At 50.3% G+C, this 14,778-nt stretch overlaps 1 protein-coding gene across 2 annotated transcripts in view; it reads right to left on the bottom strand.

Moving 5' to 3' along the window:
- Nucleotides 1–10,990, bottom strand: part of GAD2 (glutamate decarboxylase 2) — a 70,172-nt gene extending 59,182 nt beyond the window's left edge. Inside the window, exons 1-6 of one of the 2 annotated variants that reach the window (XM_069458704.1) lie at nt 10,487–10,990; nt 9,707–9,766; nt 9,368–9,517; nt 8,143–8,376; nt 3,370–3,460; nt 2,702–2,814 (exon numbers count right to left, since the gene is read on the bottom strand). In XM_069458704.1, coding sequence (XP_069314805.1) covers nt 2,702–2,814; nt 3,370–3,460; nt 8,143–8,376; nt 9,368–9,517; nt 9,707–9,766; nt 10,487–10,562 — 724 coding nt within the window. In that variant the 5' untranslated portion in view covers nt 10,563–10,990. The remainder of the gene's footprint in view (nt 1–2,701; nt 2,815–3,369; nt 3,461–8,142; nt 8,377–9,367; nt 9,518–9,706; nt 9,767–10,486) is intronic. The other variant, XM_069458705.1, reaches the window with a different exon arrangement.
- Nucleotides 10,991–14,778: the final 3,788 nt, after the last annotated feature.

The raw sequence follows: 14,778 nt of genomic DNA, 5'->3' as shown, positions 1-14,778 counted from the left end.
CTTTTGCCGCATGAGTCCTGGGCTCCAACCCAAGCAGGCTGCCTGGCACAGGGCAGTCATCACCTAGATCCTGGCTCTGTCACCAGTCAGAATGAGGGCAATTCCTACCTTCCTGGACCCCAGAGACACAGGACAAGCAGAATCCAGGTCAGGCCTGCTCTGGGCACACACCCCGTCTAAAAGACTGAGTGTAGGACGCCAGACACGGGGTCAGCTTTTACAGGGACATCCACTCTAGCTCATCGTTTCTCAGTCTTGCACTTATGACATTTGAGCCACATAATTCTTTGTGGTGAGGGATGTCCCGGGCATTGTAGGGTGTTTAGCAGCATCCCTGGCTTCTACCCATCAGATGCCAGTAGATCCCATTCCCTAGACAATGAAAAATGTCTACAGATATTGCCTAATGTCCCTTGCGGGGGACAAAATGGCCCCATTTGAGAACTGAAGTTCTAGTTGTCCTTCTCAAAGAGGCTGGGGAGAAGGGCAGAGAGAAGAGGAAGGGGACGATGTACCCAAAGCAAGTGCTCTTCGAGTGCAGCTGCCCACAGGGCCTAAAGACCCAGCAGCCCTGAGGCGGGAGAAGGGGCTTCTGGGCCTCAGAAGCTTGAAGCCTGTGGGTGTTATAGGCAGAGGTAGGTGCAAGGCAAATGAGCTGGGCTATGCATTCAAGTCACAGACCTAATTCTTCACGTTGAGTCCCAGAGAATGAGCCTTTTAGACCCCAGACACATAAGATGTATGATTTTCTCTATCCCCAACCCTTAAATTGTAAGACCCTTTACCCCAGGAACAGGGCTGGGTGCCACCTGGAAAAGCATCCATTAGCAAGTAAGGATGCTATGGCCATTTCTCTTCTGTGATGCTTTGTAGAAAGTAGAGCAAAAATGGGTTTCCAAGGGCTGTCTCTGCTGCCCCCTCCCCGCTTTGCGATGTCCGCATCACACTGTAGAGTGACATCTGTGGCTTGCACCTTGGGGTAAGAGCATATGAGTCTTTGGGCTCCAAGAAAGCCTGTAATCCTCATGATAGAGCTTAAGTATTCTCCACCTGGTCCTTTCTCATCATCAACAAGGGTGGAGTGGAAAGCCCTGAGTCTATAGCTAGCCTAGCAGGACTGCCAAATAGGATTCTTTGTCTGGGTGTATGTTTTCTGGGGCATGTAGGTTACCAGACCAGCCAGGTAAATTAGGCCCAGCCCCAGAGTTTCAGGGTCAACAGGTGCAGCTGTTCTCTCTCCACCCTTGAGGACCATTAAAATAGAGCCCAGCACGCTCTCGGTTCAACTCAAGCACAGCTCAGTTCTACAGCTAGCCACATAAGGGGAGGACAAATAAAGGCAGAAATGATGTTTACTTCTGTACCCTACCTCATTCCTCTTGAAAAATGACTTCAAAGCATCATTTTCAGGCGATGGTGGCAAAGCTCCCTCAACAGAGATGGTTTTCCAAAGGAAAACTAAGTATTAAGTTCCCTACAAAATAAAGGCTGGCTTAAAATTCGTGACAGCTGGTGTTCAATGACTTTTTTTTTTTTTTAAGATTAATTTCCCCTTCCATTTAACTAATAGTTTTTCCTTTAGCACCTGAAAAATTGTGCTGTATGTTTAAAAACATAAAATAAAATAGCAGACGTGAGCTTGCAAACAAACATGCTTCCCTTAAGCCCTGGCCTTGAGGTCACTGTTGTTTATTTATAACCTCTTCTTTCCACTTTTTCTTTTCCTTTTCCCCCCTCTCTCATCATCTGCTTGTCTTTGTAGATTTGCTGAAGAGAGCTCACATGTGGCCTTCACTCTGCCTGTCACTACGGTTAGGTGTGGCTCTGGCCTGTCCAGCGGGGTCCTTCTCGGTGGACTGGTGACACCGCTTCCTGCCACCAATTAGGTGATGGGCTGCACACCGGGTTTCTTTTCCCTGGGTCAGTGACTCTCTCTTCCCACTGCCTTCCTAATTGCTATTTCTTCTCTGCATCAAACCAAGGTCACACGTAGAACCGTACACCAAGGGCATGGCTTTTTGATTCAGGTTGATTCTCTTGGCTCGGAGAGTTGTAAATCATGGAGCTTAGAATGCAGTAGCTAGTCATGAAGGGCAGGATGGAAAAGATTGGATGGCATGATACAGGAGAGAAGGGATGAGAAACCTCTTGAAGAAAATCATCACTGCTTTTTTAGCTCTAAGAAATTATCTCCCGAGGTACTCTGCCCTCCTCAAAATTAGTGTAAATCTGCCTCCCTGCCCATTATTTCAGAGACTGGAGTGGTTCGTATGCTCTGTTGAATAGATCTGCCTTGTTACATGCCCTCGAACAGCAAATGCTTTATTAAATGAGTCAACCCTTTTCCTTTCACTAATTCTAGGAAGAGCATCAGAGAGTGAATTCCCTTAATAGGAATCTTTATTCTTTTGTTCCATATTATCCATACATCCTGCCTGTAGGATTACAGTGGAAGTACTGGGTAAGCACTGTCTCTGATTATGCTCTTTTTGAACACAGCAAGTCACATTCAAGCATGGTGCGGTTAGCTTGGAGGCATGTCCAATGGTCATGTGCACTTAATCACGCTCATTCTTTTGATGAATGCAGTCTATTTAACCTGAGCAGAAATAAGGGCTAGATATTTAATCCTTCCTAGCTTCATAACAAGGCATTGCATAGCAGAAGAAAACACACAGAGAAAGACTGAAATATCATGTACCAGGAGAAAATATCCCATCGCCAGCGCCCCCTGGCCAGCCAATGATTTCTCTCATTTTCTTTAGCGTGACATATTCCAAGAGCACAAATACTGGAGCAATTTCATAGGTGAACCTGAAATGTAGTAATGGCCACATTTTATGTATGTAACTCAAAGAATTAATTCACCGTTACAAAAGCTATAAGTACAATTATTTCCTTTTTTAAACCACATATTCACAAATGTTATAACTATAACATTAAGTGCAGAGAAAATTATTTCAAAAAGGTCTTCCAAAAGGTTTGCTCATTTTTCTATATTCCTAAAGTCAAGAGCTTCAATCATTGACACAATGCACGTGAATGGTTTAGCACAGTGAATAAATAAAGAACATTGCAGAGTAACACTTACTTAAAAGACAACATCTGGTGCCATTTCTCTTTCATATTACACATAATTATAAACCCAAAATGCCAAAAAAGTCCTTTTTGTGTTTTAAAATTTTTGTATAGTTTGATTGAGGAAAGATATAGCAGGACTATTTTTCTATTAAGTTATAGTGAACACTTGTGTACTTCGAATCACTATATTAGGGGCTTCTTAATAAAAATATTTTCACATAAGAGGTAAAGACTATAGAATCTCACTAATAATTATCCTGGATGACACAAAAATACATTCCCACTTACATGTTCGTGTTTGCTGTTGATGTCAGCCAGTCTGCTGCTAATCCAACCATGTCCAAGCCTGTGGAAAGTTGATTGAAATATCTGGGATGCCCTGAATAACATGGAATACCAGAATCAGGATTGCCGCCAGTGAAAACACATGCCTCTCAAACACATGATTTCTGTAGCTAAAGAACCTTGAAAGATCCTTCAGCAACAGGAAATTCATATTCAGGAAGCCAATATTCACACGCGTGTGCCAATGCACAAGGACACACACATATACACACCCCAGAACCATTTCCTGTAACCACAGAGACTACTTTGGGTTTTGAGAAACACACTCTAAAAACCTACCTTTAAACATATCCTATAAAAAAATTACAAATGTGGTTTGCAAGCTGGACAATAGTTTATTTTCTACATTCTTTCAATATTTTTGCAAACTAAAAGGCTCCGGGCAACCCAAAGCAATTCAAAGGCAGGTTACTTCTTGTTTGCACTCACGCTGCTAAAAATCCTTTTTTGTTGTGGCCGTTCTGAGAATCAGTCATACCGTGACATCCGCCAGGCATGCCAACGTTCATAATAATATCAGTGACAAATGACTGATGATTGCAAAAGACAGGGCAAAAATGAGAAAATAGGACACTCAGCTGAGTGATTTGCCCTGGATTCAAAAGGTGATGGTTGTCTAACGATGGTGTGGACAAAACTCATTCTTGTCAATTCTTTTCCATCGAATATTGGATTATAAACAACAGAGCTTCCTCATAGTTGCAATTTAAAATAAAGCCGAATACAGCCAACATCGCTGTCTTGTGGACAAGATACGTGAAGAGATATTCAACGGACTGATCAGTCCATTAACAAGGCTTATCTAATTAACTTCTGGATTTCTCTACAACTCTCTAAATGGATTGACGTCCACATTCTCTTTAAAATGTGATTACAAATATCTCATTAGCATTCCGTTTCCTCCTCTCACTCCATAAAAGCCTATGGATAAGTCTGGGATTTGCATAGCAGCAAAAATGGTGGCAGATTAACAGTTATGGAAATAGCATCTGATAAAAAGGTATCTGCCACTTACTGGACACCTGTCTGCAGCCTGGGGATGTGACAGTCTCATCGCCAGCACTAGCAAAACAAGATAAAGGCAGGCAGTGGGGGAAGCAGGGACAAAGGCGACACACAGCTTATCTCCTGGACTGGAGAGCTCTCTTATCAGCCCCGGGCATGTGGCCAGAGAGACGCTGGGAGGAGACAGGCGCTGGGAAACAGCGCATTCTAGAGGGATTGGGACTTGTGCGGCTCTTGTCCATTCTCCGGCATGATTTTGCCTCCTCCTGGCCTCCCAGGGTACCCTTCTACCTTTGTGCTCTTATCCAGGCCCTCTGAGGCTAACCCCGCTCAGGCCACCCATCCACGAAAGGTGAAAAGGCCTTCTTCGCTGCTGCTGCGGCTGCTGATGTCTGGGACAGCCCTGTGCTCCTCTCTGCCTCATTGACTCCCCATTTCATTACCCCGGCAGCTGAAATCACAGCTGAAATCACGTCTTCTTCCCCCTGATGTACCTTCATTTCTCTTCCCCTAAGCCTTTTTTCTTTTAAAAGTGAGGATTAGCAAATTAATAAGGATTAGCAAATCTATCCATTAATCTACTCTCCCAATTCATAGGAATTTTCTGGATAAATCTGGTACCCATTAGCACTCAGTATTTAACACTGGGGAGAGGTCGGCATGGAAACCTCTGCAGAAAATTGAGACTCCAAGGGACGTGCTGTGGCCCTGGACATCAGAAGGCCAGTCCGCCCTGATCCACTGCTTGTGGGCAGCTGGGAGAACTGCGCGATGTTTCAGCTGCTGGGTGGCCCTTTCTCTAGACGTGCTGTTGACCTTGGTCAGCCATTTCCCCCGCATCCCTCCTGCCTCCAAATTTTCATTCATTCACTCACTTTTCATTCATGGTTATGTGGAAGTTATGGAGGGAGGTGGTTTGACAGGGCAGGACAACAGGCTCTGTTGATTTCTGGTAGAAATATTCCCCTAATTATAATTACTCTTGTCCTGTGGCCCCGACAGGCTGCCTTCCAGGGCTGCCCAGAGAATCCAGGCGGGGCTGTCTGAGACAGTGTGAGAGCCTGTCAGCTGTCCCCGCAGCCCCCAGCCTCCCACCGCTGTCGCTGCAGGCGGGCTCCGTGATGGGAGCACCGGTGATGGCTTGCCACGCTGGTGGCCACACACAGCCTGCGCGGCAGCCAGGGAGACAGAGCATTTGAGACCTGACATTCCTGCCACTCCAGACTCCGCAGTGTTCCTCGCAGATTAGCAAATGAGCTGGGGAGGATGCTCAGACTCTGGAACCTCAGGCAATTGTGACCCGAAACTCACATCGTTTCCGGAGGGACCAAAAGTCAATCCAAACTACCCTTTCTGCACCGGCACCGGGGTGGACTCATTTATTTACGCTTCAATTCCCTTTGTCTGATGGTTGGGTTAAAGATTCTAGACTACATTAACCCTTTCTTTCTCCCTCGGCCACCACCTCCACCAGCCAATCTAACGACTACCACAAATGCTAACTGTTCCAGAATTTTATCATTCCCTGCAGTTATGTATTCCAATATTTCTTACACAGGTCATTTTAATAATCCACAAAGACTTCATTTTAAAGTATTTCCCCGTTACCCCTCACTCCTCTCTAAGCTTGGAGCCCAAGTAGAAATCAGGTGGAGGTTTTATAGTAGAAACCAGGCGATAACATGCATTTTATAAAATAATCTCCCCAGGAGTATTACAATGTCTAATGGAAGCAGGATGGTACCACTCTGACAGATCCTAAATACTACTAGATGACAAATTTGACAGTTATAGCATAAAAATCCATAAACTTGCCAGTTGAGGAGAGAGGATGACTGCTGTTAATTTTTTGAAATGCTATTTGGAGGGAGAAGGGCAGCAGACTAAATATGTTATGAATAATATTGAGATATTGAATTAGTATTGATACACCTTGCTCAGAAATCCAACTTAACCCACCATATTTTTATTGGAATTTGAAATAGAATGCATTAGAGCAACACTTGACTAATAGTTGCACAAGCATGATGGCAAAATCTAAGTATTGAATTGGTCCATCTTTTTTTTTTTGATATTAAATGGAACATTGGAAGTCAGAACTATTACTTTCATTGACTTGCAGTTCCCATTATCTTAACTCTTTAAATTGCATTTCAAACACAACTAGCTTTTAAGGGTGAAGACGTAAAACATTTCCATAGATTCTTTTTGGTTTGGTAGCAATAAAAATAATAGGTAGCAATTTACTATTAACTTAGTTAAATATTAGGCAAGGGGAATGGATCAAAGAAAAAAGCAATTAAAAGCATTGTTCAGGTTTGCACTGACATACGTGAAAAGCTGTGTGGGTACATTTTTTAATGCCTAGTATAGACATCACGTGGGTTCTCACCAGCATTAATTGCAGGTGATATCTAATGAGCCTTCAAAAATTATACTCCACAGATTGACTTAGGTAGAAATCAACCAGTTAAATTCCTTTCTCTATGTATCTAGTTCTAAGTCTATAGTCTCACAAAAGTGTACGGTAATAAATCCATTTCCCAAGGCTTCTTTTCTTCTATGCATACCTTTCCTCTCTGTTGGTATAAAGAATGTGGAAAAAAGAGCTAAAAGTCCATTAGAGTAATACTGATAATTCACCAACAAAAAATTTGCAATATAAAAAAGATGACATTCCTATGATAAATACTGTTCATAGTTTACATTTTCTACTTGCTAGCAAGCCTTTTTAAGGCTACTAATCAATTTAGATTCACAAAGTCTCTCCTCTCTGCCCCCAGAAATTCATTCATATTTATTTTTATTGCTTTAATGAAGTGCCATGCTATCATGCATCACGATGATTAGAGACCATGTACAGAGGAAGGGTAATCATGACCTGGCAGATGAATAGCTAACTTTGTGTGGATAAAAGGAAAGCTTGGAGTGCACCCAAGTAAATGTCACAACTAGAGCTATAAAATGGATAGAATACAAAGAATACTGTGAAAAACCTATAGTCAGATCACAAAATAGAAAACATTAGAAAAAATTTACCCCTAAGGATGTCTGATTCAGTCCTTCCTCCTTTCTTTATCTTACACACACAGTGGCTGTGAAGGACACACATCCTTATATAACATGGCTGAATTGCTAGTCTGTGTTGTATTTTTTTGTCTATGTGTGTACATTTCTTTAAAAATGGGAGAAAATCTGGAATTCAAATCTGAAGTCTTGGCCATTTGAGGCAATGCCAAAATGTCACCCCTCCGGTTCAATCATTACATAAAAATGGTTACCCCAGTTTCTGATCAGTTCTATGCCAAAGAAACTACCAGCACGACACTGGTATTTGGGCTTTTGTTTGAATCATGCCTTTTGAGCTTTAATTTCCATATTCCTTTTCTTTCTCCATTTTGGGTTGCTTCTACTGGCCTCTGCTGACAAATGGTTGCTTCTACACCAGCGGTTCAATCTCCATAACCAAATACTTGCAATGCAAAATCTGATGACTTATGCTTAGATACTGTTTCTGATATTATCAACTTCAGAACGATTAACAATAATGGAAGTTGCTTTTGATTGGAAGCATTCTAATAATGACTATTTTTTAAAATGATGAAAATAACCGCAATTTTGAAAATACCAGTAACTCCATAAAACAAAACATTTTTATAGAAAAAAATAGTAAAAGAAAAAAGGGCTTTATTCTCTCTGATTGGACAATACCTGTTTTAATTGCATACTTTAGAGTTGTTTGGCAATGCGTCAAAATTTCCTCCAAATTTTGTGGTTGATCCGCCAATTCCCAATTATACTCTTGAAGCAGCTCATTAGGGTAATGGAAATCAATCACTTTGGTGGATCTATCGAAGCTTTTCACCACATACTGAAGCAAAATGTCCATGACCTCTTGCAGAAATGCCAAAGTGGGCCTTTCTCCGTCACAGGCAGGCAGCAGGTCTGGAGAATGGAATTAAAATGCCACATTTTAATTCTACTATGAAAATATTCAGGCAAGATCTTGATCAGGCGGTTTCTCTTTGAGCTAAGAAATTTCACGTTTACACAAAAAGCTTTTGGAAACGCCAACCATTTTCTTTAAAGGAGAGGCATTTTTCAAAGACGAAGAGAATGAATGAGAGAAATTACGATTTCTCCTCTCCAAATTAATTATTGCACTTCAATCCCTAACTTATTGTTTGCTTTCTTTTTTGAAGAGAGTGTGAGAGAGTCCACTTATCTATCTCACAGCATTTCATTATTTCCTAAATGTTATTTCTCAGTAAATCATCTTTTAAACGTTTATGGAAACACTTCCCGTCAGAAACGTTTGAGGAATGTCTCCGGCGAACCAGGAAAACGGGACGTGCAGCCTTAGGATGTGCGGCTTGTTACGAAGGCCGCTGTTTCCACAATGCGTGTGTGCGTGTGTGCGTGTGCATGTGTGAATGTGTGTGCAGGTTTGGGAAACCGGGTGCGCAAACACACGGGGACAAAGCTTGGCGCGGGGGTCTCCTGTGAATAGGATCGTTCTCCTGTGCTACGGCAGCTACAAACCCCTCTTGCGATCCGAAGACCTAAGAGATCTCTGCAATTCGGAATTCCCTGGCCCGGTATTTAGAAACCGAACCCACCGGAGGCCCCAGCGGCCGAGGGAAGCGGACATCGAGCCGCAGCGCGCGCGAACGCCGCTGTCACCGCCACCCGCAGGGCCGCGCCGGGGGACAGCGCAGCGAAGCGGGGGCCCTCGTGGGTCGCAGACGCCGGGCCGGGGGCTCGGATCCAGCTGGCGGGCCCAGCGTTTCTCGCTGTCATCTGGAGCCTGTGGCAGGACCCGCCTCCGCCCGCCACCTCGAAGCCTCGCTCCGGCTCCCGGCGCCCGGTCCCTCCGGGCCGCGTTGGGCAGGGCAGAGACAGGGGCAGGGGCGCCCGGCCCCCGAGGCGCTCTCACCTGTCGCGTGCAGGAACGCGTAGTTGACGTCCGCTTTGGGGCAGCTGCAGGGCTTCTGGCTGCAGGCGCAGGCGGCCTTCCGGGCGACCGCCCGCGGGGGCCCGCTCCCGCCGCTCTCCGCCGGCTTCTCGGCGTCCCCGTAGAGCAGCGCTGCGCAGGGACAGGGATCCGGGCCTCGGTCAGCCGCCCGCCCGGCCCGGCGCCCTCACCCTCGCCCATCCGCGGCCGAGGAACCCCGACCCCGCGGATGCGGGTGTGGAGGTGAGAAGGCGGCGGAGACCCCGCGGGCCGCGAGCGCCCGACCTTGCCCGTCCCGCGTCCCTGGGCGCAGACACTCACCGCACAGTTTGTTTCCGATGCCGCCGGTGAACTTCTGAGCCACTTGGCACCAGGCTCTGGCTGCAAGGAGGGACCGGCGGGCGGACGCCGGGGCAGAAAGAGAACAGCAGACGGACGTGTGAAATTTCGTTCTACGTGAACGCCAACAGGCCCGGGTCCCAGACAGGGTCGCCTTCCTCCCGCGTGGCCGCCTGGGACCCCGTGCGGCCGCAGGTGCGCGAGGCAGGGGAGCCTGGCCGCCCGGACCCGCCCTCACTCCGCTCGTTTGTCCCCCTGGAGAAGCCCCACCGCGCTCTTCGCGCTCGCCTTCCAGGTGCCCGTCCGTCCAGGCAAAGTCCCCTCTCTGCCTCGCTTGGGTGGGTTTTCCCAGACGCTGAGGCTTCTGTCCATTTCCTCGCAGGCTGTCTCTCCAGACCACCGGCTCTCTCCCTGTCCCCATTTTTCCTGTCTCCACGGCCCCTCCGTCCCTCCCCAGGCTCCAGAGACCACGGTGGTAGCAGCGCCCCAGGCCCACGGAATCGGCGTCCCAGAGACGTCGCTGTCTTTGGGGGGCTCCCCGGCCTTCCGCGGAAGGGGCCGGGATTCTTTGGGGGCCTTCCCAGGGGACAAGGGGCTGCAGAGGTCTTGGGCTCTTGGGCCGTCAAGGACTTGTCCCCAAAGCAGGGCGAAGCGCCCAAAGAAGTTTCCTGCTGCAGGTGGAAAAACCTTCATCTTCCCGGCAGCCCCGCAAACCCCAGTCCGCCTGCAAAACTCCTGTGCCGCAGGTCCCCCTTCTCCTACCTGTGCCGGGATTCTCGGGGTCCCCGGAGCCATCTTCAGACCCGAAGGACCAAAAGCCGGAGCCGGGAGATGCCATCGGCGCTGCGAGACTGGAGCAGGTCGCCGCCGAGTGCGGAGCTGCGGGCGAGCTGCCTCCGTTCGGCCCCGCGCGCGCGCGCCTGTGCGTGGCGGGAGGAGGGCACCGCGCGGGGGACCTGCGGGGCCGCGCGGCGAGGGTGGGTGTCACACAGGGACAGAAAACGTGCGTGCCAGCGTGTGCGTGCGTGTGTGTTGGAGTTAGGGTTTAGGGACGTGGCAACGGTCTGGAAGCCGCGGAATTTAAATAGGGAAGGGGACAGAAGGGTCCTCACAGCCGGGAGACAGGAAAGCGCAGAGCGCCAGAGAGGTTTTGGGGGAGAGCGAGCCCAGGGTGGTGGCTGAGGGGGCGGCGGCGGGAAACACTGGGAGAGGGAGGGAGCTGAGTCGTGAGGCGCCAGGCAGACAGTGCGCAAGCTGGAGTCACAGCGAGGGGCGGGAGGCGTGCAGGCGCGTCCCCGCGGAGCGGGAGGCGTGAGGCGTCGGCTGTCCCCGTCCTCCGGGAGCGCTGTCCAGGGTGCTGCCGCGGCCGGCTGCGCGCTGGCCTCAGCGAGGGGCAGACTGGGGTGACCTCGGCGAGGCGGGAAGGGTGGCCGAGACGAGCTTTATGTTTGCATTGATTGGTGTATTGTTTGAGGTCTGGCTCCGGCTGCGGGGAAGGAAGCGCAGTTCCCGCGCCTCCTTCCTGCAAGCGGGGGCTGAGGTCGCTGCGACCTCGAGAGCTCAGGCCACCAGGCGGGAATTGGGGGCCTTTCACGAGGATGGGGAGGGGACGGTGGGGGAAGGGCGCCTGCCGGCTGCTGGGCTCATTTCAGCCCCGTAGTGGAGCCTCGTGCCTGCCCGCTGGGCCGCGCCGTCCCCGGGGGCGCACCCTCGCTGCGCAGCCGCGGGCGCGATCGCGCGACCACCGTCCAGGTTCTGACCGAGGCTGGGGAGAAAGACCGCTGATTGAGGCAATTAAAATCCACGCTGGAGTCTATCACCGAGGACCTCGGGCTGGAGAAAAAAAAAATAAAAGGATGGAAACTTCTTGGAAGGGAGTCGGGGAGAGCGGCCAGAGCCAGCAGGATTGACGGCTGATAGGGGTTGGGGGGACGGGATCAAGTCATTCGGTGACCTTGGCGGGCGGAGGCGTGGAAGGGCCCGCTGCTTGCGTGTGACGGGAACCCGCGTGTGCGTGGGAGGGGTGCACGGGGATTCCAGCTAAGCAATCTCGGCTTTCCAAATCTGTGGGAAAGAAGGCATCGCCTGCTGGGGCCTCGTTTTAGGGGGCCTCAGACCAATGACACACCCACCCCCAAGAATCTTCACGGTGGGGGGTGGGCGGGGGAGCGCGAGGTCGGCATCTCTAAGGCCTGGTGGCCAAGGGTTCCTCGTTATCTAATAAAGAAAAGGCGAGAAAGTCAGAATCTTTCTGTTGATTTCCTCTCTCCAAAGAGCTGGTAGCAGGGTGCCTTGAACTCGCGTGGCTTTCCTTTGGAGGTCGAGATCAACTTCAAGCACACCTGGCCGCTCCCCGGGCTCGCGGCGACAGGCAGAGGGTGACCCTGGCGGGAAAGAGCTGGGCGCGGGTTCCGGAGCGTCTGCCCTCCCCGCGCCTCGCACTAGGGCCTGTTACTTCCATTGTGTCCACAGCCCTTCTTCTTCTGTCCTTCAGAACCCGTCACCAAAGCTGCCGCCGAAGCAGACACCCGTGTGTCCTCAGCCCGGGCTACCACTCATCCGCCCTCGCTCAGGCGGGGCGTCGTGGCGCTCAGGGTGGACGCGCGGCCAGGTCCTGTGTCCCCGAGTACAACTGGTCAATTCTCTCCACAAAGCGTTGTCTTCGTCTCACATGCCCGAGTCCGGGGGGTCCCGAAGGAGTCGTGAGACGGTTACTGTGGCCCTGGGCCCCGGGGAGGGCGCGGGCGGGGTCCTGCCGAAGGCGTGGCGCTGAGCCGGCTGCCTGGAGGAGCCCGGGCCAGGTTGCCGAGCGCGGCGGTCACGAGTCCAGGCCTCAGCTCGGCCCCTCTTCCTGGCTGTCTCGGCTCCGACGCTCCCTTTGACAAAGGTAACAACTCCAGGAATGCACAGGCTACTCGATTTGCCATCTGCACCGAGGCTAGGGCAGCTTCGCCGCTCGCTCCAGCCGCGCAGAGACAGGCTCTTTGTTTAAATCCACACCAAATCTGCAAAGGTTTTGCTTCAAACCTCCGGCTGGGCTTGCAGAACTTTCCAACTATGTTTGAGTGTCGAAAGCATAAAGGTTCTTAAAAACAAGCCTTTAAAATACACACAAAATCCCCAAGGAAGAAACGGATTAAAATACGAGGAAGGTAGAAATCTCAACACCTGAATTTAACACTTTTTTTTTTTTTTTTTTTGGTAAAGCAATGACTTCAAATGCTATTGTTTAAACTCCATTAAATCCCGCAGCTCTGGAGTACTTTGAATCTAATGGTGGTATTTACATTTTTATTTAAACGCACCCTGCTTCAGATGCAGACGGGATCTGATTTGTCTTCCCTTAACCCAGGCCCTCCCTAGACGGCAATTTGCTTTTTAATGACTTTCATTTCGACAAAGAGCCCTTTTCCCCCCTCTCTGGGCCTCTGTGTTGGAGATAACAAAAGAGCTCAGGGAGGTAATAATTACAGTCATTAGTTCACAAAGGAGGCAGCCGCCGAATGGGAAGGGGAGGCTGGCTATGCTGGGGAAAGCTTTCGAAAGCTTTTCCTCGAATAAGCGGGGGAGAGACGGAACGCTCCAGGCACAGCCTGCGGGGACGGCTTCCTTGGAGAAGCTGTTCCTGGTCGGTGGTTTACCCAGAGATCAGGCTCAGGCTCGCCCAAGGAAGAGTGGCTGGTGAAGTTTTCCCTGTGTCCTTCCAGGGCTTAAACGTGGAAGGACACAGAAAGGAGAGATGGAAAGAACGAGAAAGTAAATGGAGAGAGAACAAAGAAATACAAGAGAAAACAATAACATTGTAACCATTCCCCAAGTGCTCGCCATTCTCTTTGTAGTCTCACTTTTAAAAAAATAAGCGGGGCAGAGTTGAGGGAGGGTGTCTGTTGCCTCCGCATCCAGCAACGGCAGGGCAGGACTGCGGGGTTCTGGTCTGCACGTGCCACCGGGGAAGCCTGGATTGAAGGGAGGCCCGGCAGCCAAGAGGAGCTCGGCTCCTCCTCCCCCAAGCCTCCAGGAGATGGGCGGAGGGTGGGGAGAGGGAGGGCCTGGGCCGCCTCGGGTTACACACACTCTTGTCCTCCCCCACTCCAGTCTATGGTGCCCTGCTGAGTTGTTTCCTTGGTGCCAGGGCCAGGCCGGGCCTCGCCGTCGGTGCGCACAGCCAGCCGGGGGTGACTCCTCACTTTCCGCCCCAAGCCCGAGAGAGGCCGCGGCGCTAACCCAGGGAAAAAGCCAGGCCTAGAGCGCTCTGGACTGGGGCTCAGCCCTAGCATAGCTGGGGCTCTCCTCTCCGCCCGATCGCATTTGCAAAATGAAGGGGTAGCATGAGTCATCTGTGGCGACCTTTTAGCGTCAACTCTGAGTCGGAGATGACGTCACACCCCTTGGATGAGAGGCGCTGCGCCCTCACTCGCTCCTCCAGTATTTCCCTGGAGTCTTCCAGCTCTGGCCCGTGGGTGTAGGAGCTGAGGGCACCCACGGAAGGGATAAGCCCTGTCTGGGCCAGAACCCTTCTTCCCCCGATTCATCATCCATGGAACCACCTACTCACCCGTCCTCACCTTCTCCAGGCCGCGTAGACGCGGACAGTGTCAGTTCATAGTAGAGTTTAAACAGGTGCAGTCAACTGACGAATGCAAACCTCTACCCACCCTCTACCCTGCTCCCCCATCTTAAATACAGCCAAATTCGGAGCAGCGAAAATTGCCCCAAATCTGCATACGAGGAGGACGTAAAATCTGACAGTTCAGTTTAGTGGCGGGGACCAGAATTTTTATAGGTGCGTCTGGGAAGGCAACGCGTGCGTGCGCAGTGTGTGTGTCTATGATGAGCTGGAGTTTGGAGTCTGGAGGCCGAGTTTGCGCCCCAGGTACGGGGTTTTAGCTTCGATTCTATGTTTGTTTGAGGTGGCTGGGTGGCGGGGGTAGTTCGCTGGTGGAGACACAAGGACCGCAACGTCCCTCCCGGAGCGCGGCCCCCAGCACAGCCCTACAGCAGACCAGCCACGCAAACCACGGGCTTTCCAAGGCACTTCCTTTATTGAATAACCG

Source organism: Eulemur rufifrons, chromosome 25 (assembly GCF_041146395.1).
Source record: "Eulemur rufifrons isolate Redbay chromosome 25, OSU_ERuf_1, whole genome shotgun sequence".
In the NCBI taxonomy this organism is placed as follows: domain Eukaryota; kingdom Metazoa; phylum Chordata; class Mammalia; order Primates; family Lemuridae; genus Eulemur; species Eulemur rufifrons.
This window is presented reverse-complemented; position numbering and strand designations above follow the sequence as displayed.